The sequence below is a fragment of the Corylus avellana genome, chromosome ca1, assembly GCF_901000735.1.
Source record: "Corylus avellana chromosome ca1, CavTom2PMs-1.0".
NCBI classification, from domain to species: domain Eukaryota; kingdom Viridiplantae; phylum Streptophyta; class Magnoliopsida; order Fagales; family Betulaceae; genus Corylus; species Corylus avellana.
The window spans coordinates 12420875-12432664 of record NC_081541.1 but is presented as its reverse complement, the minus strand read 5'-3'; the positions used below and the strand labels follow the sequence as shown (position 1 = coordinate 12432664).

Here is an 11790-nt window from a genome sequence, read left to right as displayed (position 1 = left end):
TTATGGTTGTGGATTTTACTTGCTGGGCCCCCTTTGGGCTCATTCAGTTTTATTTCTTGTTTTCAGGTAGAAATGATGCTGGAATAGGAGGCCGGAATGGGGATGGGAATAATTATTAATTTTCAAAGTCTTTTCATATCATTGATTGTAATAATATGATATTCCGCAACTAAAGTTTAATGTTTTCTAATTTCACTTGTAATAAAATCTCTTGAATAATGTTTTATGCATTTATTGTATCTTTTAAAATCAAGAACTCTGATAAACCTTATAGATCTTTGCAAGAATTTTTGTTATAAAAGAAGAAAAGTGGCAAACTCAGCCTTAACGGGCTGGGGATGTTACAGGGAGTTTCTAAGTCTCGGGGGGGAATGGGTTTTAGGGATCTTATGTGTTTTAATAAGGCCCTTTTAGCTAAGCAATGCTGGAGATTATTTCATGACTCGGATAGTTTACCTGCTCAAATCCTAAGGGCTAAGTATTATCCAACAGGCTCAATTTTGGAGGCTCGGCTGGGTTTAAAGCCATTATATGCATGGAGAAGCATTCAGGGTGCAGTTGATCTTCTTGAAAGTGGGCTTTTATGGCGAATAGGAGATGGGGTGAAGGCTAGAATCTGGGGAGAAAAATGGATCCCAACCCCAACTACTTTTATGATTCAAACTCAACCAAGATTGATGTTTGCCACAGCAAGGGTTTGGGAACTAGTTGATACTGACACAAATTGGTGGGACTTTCAACGCCTGAGAGATAATTTCAATACGGAGGAGGTGTGGGCTATTGCTTCTATTCCTATAAGTGGTGTGGGAAATCCAGATGTGAGGATATGGAGGGGTACTGATTCTGGGATGTTTACAGTTCGTAGTGCATATCATTTAGCTATGGAGTTAGAACAAAGGAGTAAACCGGGGTGTTCTAGACAAGTGGAGGAAAGTGAGATTTGGAGGGTTCTATGGCAGCTTAAGATGCCCAATTCTGATAAGAATTTTCTATGGAGAGTTCGTCATAATATTCTTCCGACATGTGATAATCTTTTGAAGAGGAAAATATTTTGTTGGATTCCCAATGTCCTATATGTGGTCTTGTATCAGAAATGGCCACTCACATTTTGTGGCCTTGTCCTTCGGCCTTTGATGTGTGGAGTGCTAGAGAAGTGTTTTTTTCAGAAATTTAATTCTTCAGGTTTGGACTTCTTGCAACTTGTAGAAGAAATATATGAGAAGGGAGGTGTGGAAATGCTCACTGTGTTTACTAGACAGTCAAAGAATATTTGGATGAGGAGCAATGGGGTGATCCACGGGGAAAGTTTTACTGATCCAAATGAGTTGGTTCGGTTAACAAACCAGGCAATGGTTGAGTTCAGTCAAGCAAATATGTTAGCTACTCTAGCAGTGACGCAGGAACGAATGAGACCATCTTCATTATGGACAAAACTTGCTGCGGGTTCATTCAAGATTAATTGGGATGTGGGTTTCAATCGGGCAATGGACAACTTTGGTATGGGCGTTGTGATTCGTGATTCAGATGGTAGGTTTGTAGCTACTAGAGTAGTCTCACGGAAGGGTTGTGTTGATCCAACTATAGGTGAAGCTCTGGCATCTTTTTCTGTAGTGTCTTTTGGTAAGGAATTGGGTTTGTTATGTATTGTTATGGAGGGAGATGCATAGATAATTGTAAAAGGGATTAATTCTCTTGGAAGGAATTGGTGCAAATATGGACATATAATTGAAGATATCCGGAGGGTGTTGCAGTCTTTTCATGGCTGGAGTTGTCAACATGTGGATCAAAAGGCAAACATGGCAGCTCATATGTTGGCTAAATTGGCAGTCGACACTTTCATAGATAGGACTTAGGTCGGTAATACCCCCAGCTGTATCTGTGATATTATTGAGAGGGAACTATAAATCCCCTCACTTTGATTTTTTTTGGAATGAGATTTTTTAGAGTTTTTTCTTAAAAGAAAAAAGTAGTTGAAATATCAGTTTGAGAATATTTTAAAATGTGACCGTTGAAATAGTATTTGTAAACTGATAAAAGGAGAAATTGAAATTGCAGTTGTAACTAATAAAACACAATAATAGGAGAAACAATTATCTATTTGAAAATTTGAAACTATTAAAACATGATAATAGGAAAACGGTTATTTATTTAAATTTCGAAATTTTAATTTCATGAAATAATTTAAACATTGCTTGCTTTAAAGCAATAGTTTGGCTTGTGAGTAGGGCCTTATATATGCTAACTGCTTGACTTTCTTTCTCTCCCTTTTTTTAATTAATTAATTAATTTTATTATGTGGCACTCTCTTCTTCCAAATATTACCAAATTAACCACAAAGAGATGTATGCTAATTTTTAAAATTCTTTAACACAATATGTTAAGAAATCGTACCAAAAACCCACTTCACTACAAAAAAAAAAAAAAAACAGAAGATTTTTTGACGTGTCTATAGTAACACACTTTTTGCCACGTCACTAATTACTGACGTGGTACTTACTGATACGTTAAGAAAAACTTATTGAATTTGCCACGTCAATAATTATTAACGTGTTAGACTACCTAACACGTAAAAAATATCCAATCAAGAAAAAAAATCCATTTTTTGTAGTGCTTGCACTCACATTCGAGATCGATCCAAGTTAAACATCCCTTCACATAAACGCCAAGCAATATGTGTTAAAATTTTTTACATGAGTAAGTTCTTCTATGATGCTTTTTTTTTCAACTATTTTTTTATTTTTTTAACACATTTATACACGTGTAAGTTCTTCTATGATCTCCCCTGTGTAGCATTTTCCTCATTTGCCTAGAAAAAGAAAAAAAAAAATTCTTCTGTGATCTTTTTTTTTTTTTTTGGTCTTAAGATTCATATATACACAAGGGATTTTAATGCTTAATTAGATAGGTATCAATTATGTTAGAATATTAATTAAATGATTAATATATATTTTTTTTTGTTACCATTATCAATGTTTTTTTTTTTTTTTTTTTTTTTTCTTCTATTTTGCACGTGACCCAATGCCGGGCAAATTGTCCAAAAATTGCATAAACAAACAAAATGATTTCATTGTACTTGTGTTGGAATTATTATAACAAGCATTCACGTTTCTCTTTCAAGTAGAAAAAATTACAAAACCACCATACAATCTCATGAGCCGCAATCTCCTTTATTAGCAAGCCAAAACAATTTGACTACGCACAAAACAAATTGATAGCTAGCCACAACCTTAACACGTGATGGCGGAAATAAGCAAATTAATATAACCACCACACAATTAGCCTTAATTAATACTCATTAGGGTGTGCCAAGAGGTAGTCCTCAACAGCTTTGAAAAGTCCTGAGGCCATCTCTTTTCCAGCCTTAATCTGCTCTTCCTCGAGCTCATGGTCTCCTATGGTGTGGTCCTTGCTGATGCTCTTCATGATAGATCCTCCATCAGGGGATGCCACTATCTTGATCTCGCAATTGATTTTCTCCAGTTTGTCGGACAAAGCATCGCCATCAATCACACTGTAGCGATATGAAAAGTTTGCTTGGTCAATCTCATCAACCTTTTGCTTTATGTAGCTGATTGGGCTGCCTGTAAAATATTGACAAAATAATGTATATAAATGATGCATGCTATGAAACACAAAACGTACAACTCCTTGGAGATTATTGTGGTAGAAATTAACCTTCATCGAAGCAGATCTTCTTAATGGTTCCGGGACCTCCATTTCCTTCGATGATTTCAATGCTCTTGATGGCCTTTGGAGCAACCTCTGGGATGAGGTTGTCGGAATCTAGGACAAAGCTCTTGAACAGCCTAGCGGGAGGGATAACTGAAGTGGTCTCGGTTTCATAAGTGAACACACCCATGATGAGCTAAGACTTTGGAAGTGATGTGAGAGAGAATGATAATAATTAAGTGGAGAGTTTTTGAGGTTGGGAGATATATGAGGACTAGAGGGTGGTATTTATAATCCAAGGCACAAGCCACAAGGTTTAGCTTGTGTGAATGTGTCCCTATCTTGTAGTTCAAAGAATTTTAATTAGTTTCACATATTTGTTTTTCTATGTCCCCACTATGACAATAAATAATAATTTTGAAAGATCAGAAGGATTTGTAATTTAGTCAAAGAAAGCACCGTCAGAAATTGTTTATGAAAGTAAGTAACCCAATTGATTACAATTTTATGTGCTAACCTCAAGGTTAGCTTGTGTGATTGTGTCCGTTGTAGTTGAAAGAATTTTAACTAGCTAGTTTCAAATAATTCTTTTTCTATGTCCCCACTATGAAAAATAAATAATAATTTTGTAAGAGAAGGGTTTGTAATTTAGTCAAGGAGAAAGCACGGGTAGAAATTGTTTATAAAAGTAACCCATTTGATTCCAACTTATGTGTTATCCTCGACTACTTCTTTTACTACTAAACCCAAAAGTTCTTCAAAATGTGAAAAAGATAAACAAAATTATAGATCAGGTGGGCTAACCACTTATTGATTTAATTACTTGAATATTAGAACACTATATGAGCACTTTCTGGGCTTATTGCTTAATAATTAATGTGGAACAATGGATTTTCATTGAATTTTAGATTTAAAGGTGATTTTTACTGTCACGTCAAGAAGTGTTCACTTAAGAGTAAGCACTTAACATGCAAGAGTTCTTATGCATTTGACATTTAATACATGAGTACTGATATACTTTACACTAATTTTATACCAGTGACATGCGTGGAATGTAAAAAGTTATACTTTTGTAAGCAATTATTAAACTCATGTCATGCCAATTATAGTGTGAATAAAAGATTTATTCTTTAAAAAATCGCATACCTATTTTCATTAGAAAGCTTAACTAGTCATGTGCACCATTTTCTAATTTTCCTAAACTTGACAATTGACTTTCATTCAATAAAGGCGGCTACTTCGCTCATATTTTCTGCAAACCCGCCCCGCCCGCCTGCCCGGATTTGTGTTTTTTTTGCGGGTATGGGTTGGATTTCTTCCAACCCATGCAGGGTGGGGCGGGTTTCAGGTATAAAATATTTTGGGACGCAGGTACTCGCCCAGCCCCTCATTAGCAAATAATAATAAAAAAAAGCTCTAGTTTTTTATCTTCTTCTCTTTTTTCTAGCCGCCGCCCCCCTCAACCCCTCTCCTTTATTTATTTATTTATTTTTTCTTCTCTCACTCTCACTCTCTCTGCTGTCTCGCTCTCTTTATGCTTTGGCTCTCAAATTCGCTCTCTCTGTCTCTGTCTCGCACTCTCTCTGTCTCTGTCTTGCTCTTTCTATCTCCTTCTCGCTCTCATTCTCAGTCGCTGTCTTTCTCTCTCTCTGTCTCTCTCACTCTCTCATATGAAAAAAAATGAAAGAAAAAAAAAAACCAAGAAAAATATGCCTTGCCCATAATACTCGACCCTACCACCCCAACCTGCAGCATCCGCCCCGTTCAACCCGAACCCGGGCGGATAGGGTTCATTGTGTCCGCGTAACGGGTAAGATTTTTCAAACCCGCAGGGTACGGGTTGAGTAGGGGAAATGGCCAAAATCCACCCTGCCTCGACCCGCGCCCACCCCTGAGGATAAAATTGGTTGATTCTTTTTTCCAAAACTTCTTGTACAAGTGAGACTCCGGGAAGCAATATTTATCTAAGAGATAGAGTAACAGTCACCTTATTGTCCATACTTCAACAAATTCCTATTCTATTCATGTTCTACTTTTATTAATTAATTTCTTCATTCCCACACCTTTGATTTTTTCCAACAATTTTATTATTGGAGAAATTATTTCATGAAAATAAAATTTAGAAATTTAAATAAATAACCGTTTTCCTATTATTATGTTTTAACAGTTTCTAATTTTAAATAGATAATTGTTTCTCCTATTATCATGTTTTATTAGTTACAACTGTTGTTTCAATTTCGAATAGAGATTTCCCACTTCCATGAGGCAGCCAAGCGTCAAACATTTTACTTTTTTTTTTAAATTTTTTTTAAATTTTAAAAAAATTGTTGAAGAGAGATATTAAAGGGGAATCCAAATTTGAGGTATTACAACTAAATCTGAGGTATTAGCACATTTGAGGCACTAGCACCAAATTTAGGATTATCAAATCCCTTTTGGGTGATACCATCCCTAAAGGGTTAACCTTCCACCCCTAAGTTTTAGTTTTGAATCAAAAAACAAGTTTTGAGACATTAAAAACTAAATATTAACTCATAGAAATTTAACTAACAAAAAAAAAAAACAAAATTTTTATTATTTATTTATTTTTTAATATATGTCCGACGCTAGGATGCCAAATTTTGCCAGCTGCATAGTAGGACTCTTCAATTTCTCCTATTATCATATTTTATAAGTTGTATAACTGCTGTTATAATAAACTTTTTGGACAAAATCAAAGGTGTGGGAATGAAGGAATTAATAGAAGTAGAAAAGAAATGAAACGAGAATTTGTTGAAGTTTGGATAGTAAGGTGATAGTTACTCGTATATCTTAGATTATAATAGTACCTCCAACTTGTATAAGAAGTTTTGCAAAAGGGTCCCCTGGATACAATTCTGCGGAAATGTAACGTGCAAATTGCAAAATTCTGAACACTACTCAAAACAAGAAATTTTGTAACATAAATGAGTACGAAAAGATCGAAGAGAAGAACAAAGGAAAAGAAAAGAAAAAAATATAAATATCTATATAAACTGCTGGAAAAAATTATAAATTAATTTTATATAATCCGAGAACCAGTTTATAATAGTTGAAATATCAGTTTGAGACTATTTTAAAGTGTGACCGTTGAAATAGTATTTGTAAACTGATAAAACATGATAATAGGAGAAATTGAAATTGCAGTTGTAACTAATAAAACACAATAATAGGAGAAACAATTATCTATTTGAAATTTGAAACTATTAAAACATGATAATAGGAAACGGTTATTTATTTAAATTTCGAAATTTTAATTTTATGAAATAATTTAAACATTGCTTGCTTTAAAGCAATAGTTTGGGGGTTTGGGCTGTGAGTTGGGCCTTATATATGCTAACTGCTTGACTTTCTTTCTTTCTCTCTCTCTCTCTCTTTTTTTCTTTAAATTTATTTATTTATTTTATTATGTGGCACTCTCTTCTTTGAAACATTACCAATTTAACCACAAAGAGATGTATAATTATTGACGTGTCAAGCCACCAAACACGTAAAAAATACACAGTCAAGAAAAAAATCCATTTTTTGTAGTGCTTGTACTAACATTCGAGATCGATCCAAGTTAAACATCACTTCACATAAATGCCAAGCAATATGTGTTATAATTTTTTACACAAGTAAGTTCTTCTATGATGCTTTTTTTTTTTTTTTTTTTAATTATTTATTATTATTATTATTATTATTATTATTATTATTATTTATTTTTAACACAAATTTCTTTTATGATCTCCCCCTTGTAGCCTTTTCCTCATTTGCTTAGAAAAGAAAAAAAAAGAAATGTCTTCTATGATCTTAATTTATTTATTTTTTGGTCTTAAGATTCATATATATGCAAGGGGTTTTAATGCTTAATTAGATAGGTATCAATTATGTTAGAATATTAATTAAATGATTAATATTTTTTTAGCTGTTACCATTATCAGTGTTTTTATTTATTTATTTATTTTGCAAGTGACCCATTGTCGGGCAAATTGTCCAAAAAATTGCATCAACAAACAAAATGATTTCATTATGCATGTGTTGAAGTTATTACGACAACCATTCACGTTTCTCTTTCAAGTAGAAAAACTTACAAAACCACCTTACAATCTCATGAGAGCATCTCCAACAGTAAGAGGTATTTTACCTAGTCAAAAAACACAATTTTCTATTTTAGCTACTCAGTTTTTAATATCAACTCCAACGGATTCTTTATTTAATTCTCTATTTTTTTTAAATATTATTTTTTAATCTTTCTTTATTTTTATTTTCACTTTTCTCTCTCTCTCTCCCTCTCTCTCACTCTTCCCTCTCAACCCAAACTCAAACCTCTCATGACCAGCTATTCCCTCTCAACCCAAACCCCCCATGGTCAGCTCTGCAATTAGCTCTCTATCTCTCTCTCTCACTCTCGCTCTGCCGCTTCCCTCTCAACCCAAACCCAAACCTCCCATGACTAGCTATTTCCTTTTAACCCAAAGCCAACCCAAACCCCCTATGGCCAGCTCTGCAATTAGCTCTCTCTCTCTCTCACTTTCGCTTTGCTATTCAATTTTTTTGGGGGAGTTTTTAGTGATTCAAAAGATTTGATTTGAATCATAAATTCATGAACAGAGGAGAGAGAAACGTTGAGGGAGGGAGAGGAGAGAAAAGAGGAGAGATAAACGTTGAGGGAGAGAGAAAATAATGTGGAAATAATATTATATTCAACAATTTAGTATGCTACAGTGAATAGCAATCTGAAGCTATTCACTGTAGCAATTACGGTATAATAGCTAATATGAAGCTATTCTGTTGGAGCAAAAAAAAGGGCAAAAATAGCTAAATGTAGCTAATATCTCCCTTTTAACTACACTGCTGAAGATGCTCTGAGCCGCAAACTCCTTTATTAGCAAGCCAAAACAATTTGACTACGCACAAAACAAATTGATAGCCACCACCTTAACACGTGATGGCGGAAATAAGCAAATTAATATAACCACCACACAATTAGCCTTAATTAATACTCATTAGGGTGTGCCAAGAGGTAGCCCTCAACAGCTTTGAAAAGTCCTGAGGCCATCTCTTTTCCAGCCTTAATTTGCTCTTCCTTGAGCTCATGGTCTCCTGTGGTGTGGTACTTGCTGATGCTCTTTAAGATAGATCCTCCATCAGGGGATGCCACTATCTTGATCTCGTAATTGATTTTCTCCAGTTTGTCGGACAAGGCATCGCCTTCAATCACACTGTAGCGATATGAAAAGTTTGCTTGGTCAATCTCATCAACCTTTTGCTTTATGTAGTTGAATTGGCTGCCTGCAAAATATTGACAACATAATGTATATATATGATGCATGCTATGAAACACAAAACGTACAACTCCTTGGAGATTATTGTTGTAGAAATTAACCTTCATCGAAGCAGATCTTCTTAATGGTTCCGGGACCTCCATTTCCTTCGATGATTTCAATGCTCTTGATGGCCTTTGGAGCAACCTTTGGGATGAGGTTGTCGGAATCTAGGACAAAGCTCTTGAACAGCCTAGCCGGAGGGATAACTGAAGTGTTCTCGGTTTCATAAGTGAACACACCCATGATGAGTTAAGACTTTGGAAGTGATGTGAGAAAGAATGTTAATAATTAAGTGGAGAGTTTTTGAGGTTGGGAGATATATGAGGACTAGAGGGTGGTATTTATAATCCAAGGCGCAAGCCACAAGGTTTAGCTTGTGTGAAAGTGTCCCTTGTAGTTCAAAGAATTTTAATTAGTTTCACATATTTGTTTTTCTATGTCCCCACTATGACAATAAATAATAATTTTGAGAGATCAGAACGGTTTGTAATTTAGTCAAAGAAAGCACTGTCAGAAATTGTTTATGAAAGTAAGTAACCCAATTGATTCCAATTTTATGTGCTAACCTCAAGGTTAGCTTGTGTGATTGTGCCCCTTGTAGTTGAAAGAATTTTAACTAGTTTCAAATAATTCTTTTTCTATGTCCCCACTATGAAAAATAAATAATAATTTTGTAAGAGAAGGATTTGTAATTTAGTCAAGGAGAATGCACGGGCATAAATTGTTTATAAAAGTAACCCACTTGATTCCAATTTATGTGTTAACCTCGACTATTTCTTTTACTACTAAACCCGAATGTTCTTCAAAATGTGAAAAAGAAAAAGAAAATTATGGATCAGCTAACCACTTATTGATTTAATTACTTGAATATTAGAACACTATATGAGGACTTTCTGGGCTTATTGATTAATAATTAAAGTGAAACACTGGATTTTCAATGAATTTTAGATTTAAAAGTGATTTTTACTGCCATGTCAAAAAGTATTCACTTGAGAGTAAGCACTTAACATGCAAGAGTACTGATGTATTTGACATTTAATACAAGAGTACTGATATACTTTACACTCATTTTATACTAGTGACATGCATGGAATGAGCTGAATGAATGTAAAACGTTTCACTTTTGTAAGCAATTATTTAACTCATGTCATGCCAATTATAGTGTGAATAAAAGATTTATTCTTTAAAAAATCGCATATCTATTTTTGTTAGAAAGCTTAACTAGTCATGTGTACCATTTTCTAATTTTCCTAAACTTGACAATTGACTTTCATTCAATAAAGGCGGCTGCCTCGCTCATATTTTCAGCAAACCCGCCCTGCCTCCCGCCCGCCCAGATTTGGGTGTTTTTTTGCGGATACGGGTTGGACTTCTTCCAACCCGTGCATGACGGGGCGGGTTTCAGGTATAAAATATTTTGGGGCGCGGGTACTCACCCTGCCCTGCTTTAGCAAATAAAAGAAAAATAAAATAAATAAATAAAAAAACCCTCTAGTTTTTCATCTTCTTCTCTTTTTCTAGCTGCCGCCCCCCTCAATCCCTCTCCGTTTTTTTTTTTTCCTTCTCTCACTCTCGCCTCTCACTCTCTCTGCTATCTCGCTCTCTCTCTCTGCTCTGTCTCCATCTCGCTCTCATTCTCTGTCGCCGTCTTTCTCTCTCTCTCTCTCTCTCTCTCTCTCTCACTCTCTCTATCTCTCTCTATCTCCATCTCGCACTCTCTCTCTGTCGTAGGCTCTCTCTTCTTCGCGGGTTCTTTCTCTCTCTCGACGGCTCTCTCTCTTGCTCACTCTCTCAGATGATAAAAAATGAAAGAAAAAAAAAAAAAAAACCAAGAAAAATAAGTCTTGCCCATAATACTCGACCCAACGAACCCAACCCACAGTATTCACTCCGTTCAACCCGAACGAAAGTAGATAGGGTTCACTGTGTCCACGTAGCGGGTAAGATTTTTCAAATGCCAGTGCGAAGATTGAGTAGGGGTAATGGCCGATATCCACCCTGCCCCGACTCCCACCCACCCCTAATGAGGATAAAATTGGTCGATTCTTTTTTCCAAAACTTCTTGTACAAGTGGGACTCCGAGAAGCAATATTTATCTAAGAGATAGAGTAAGAGTCACCTTATTGTCCATACTTCAACAAATTCCTATTCTATTCATGTTATACTTTTATTAATTAATTTCTTCTTTCCCACACCTTTAATTTTTTCCAACAATTTTATTATTGGTGAAATTATTTCAGGAAAAATAAAATTTAGAAATTTAAATAAATAACCGTTTTCCTATTATTTTGTTTTAACCGTTTCTAATTTAAATAGATAATTGTTTCTCCTATTATCATGTTTTATTAGTTACAACTGTTGATTCAATTTCGAATAGAGATTTCCGACTGCCATGAGGCAGCCAAGCGTCAAACATTTTACTTTTTTTATTATTATTATTATTTATTTATTTTTATTTAAAAAAAAATTGAAGAATAAAGATATTAAAGGGGAATCTAAATTTGAACTATTAGCACTAAATTTGAGGTATTAATATGAAATTTGAGGCATTAGTACTAAATTTATGATAATCAAATCCCTTTTGAGTGATACCATCCATAAAGAATTAACCTTACACCTTAAGTTTTAGTTTTGAATAAAAAAACAAGTTTTGAGGCATTAAAAACTAAATATTAATTCATAGAAATTTAACTAACAAAAAAAAAAAAACAAAATTTTTATTTATTTATTTATTTATTAATATATGTTTGACGCAATTTGGCAGCCGCATAGAAGGCTCTTCAATTTCTCTTAT

At 34.5% G+C, this 11790-nt stretch overlaps 2 protein-coding genes across 2 annotated transcripts; both read right to left on the bottom strand.

Moving 5' to 3' along the window:
• Positions 1–3173: 3173 nt before the first annotated feature.
• Positions 3174–3930, bottom strand: LOC132190413 (major strawberry allergen Fra a 1.04-like). The gene is made up of 2 exons (XM_059605403.1): positions 3676–3930; positions 3174–3581 (listed from the first exon to the last, which is right to left on the bottom strand). The coding sequence occupies exons 1-2, from the start codon at positions 3857–3859 to the stop codon at positions 3286–3288; spliced, it is 480 nt and encodes a 159-aa protein (XP_059461386.1). The 5' UTR covers positions 3860–3930; the 3' UTR covers positions 3174–3285.
• A 4611-nt stretch (positions 3931–8541) lies between these two features.
• Positions 8542–9239, bottom strand: LOC132189504 (major strawberry allergen Fra a 1.05-like). Its single transcript, XM_059604249.1, has 2 exons — positions 9056–9239; positions 8542–8961 (listed from the first exon to the last, which is right to left on the bottom strand). Exons 1-2 carry the CDS (start codon positions 9237–9239, stop codon positions 8666–8668), a joined length of 480 nt encoding a protein of 159 aa, XP_059460232.1. The 3' UTR covers positions 8542–8665.
• Positions 9240–11790: the final 2551 nt, after the last annotated feature.

What these genes read in the sequence shown, in the direction of transcription:
- LOC132190413 (XM_059605403.1), bottom strand. Translation starts at nt 3,859, where the DNA reads ATGGGTGTGTTCACTTATGAAACCGAGACCACTTCAGTTATCCCTCCC. An exon ending in GAAGATCTGCTTCGATGAAG is followed by an intron (nt 3,582 to 3,675) that starts GTTAATTTCTAC and finishes AATATTTTACAG; the next exon opens with GCAGCCCAATCAGCTACATA.
- LOC132189504 (XM_059604249.1), bottom strand. Translation starts at nt 9,239, where the DNA reads ATGGGTGTGTTCACTTATGAAACCGAGAACACTTCAGTTATCCCTCCG. An exon ending in GAAGATCTGCTTCGATGAAG is followed by an intron (nt 8,962 to 9,055) that starts GTTAATTTCTAC and finishes AATATTTTGCAG; the next exon opens with GCAGCCAATTCAACTACATA.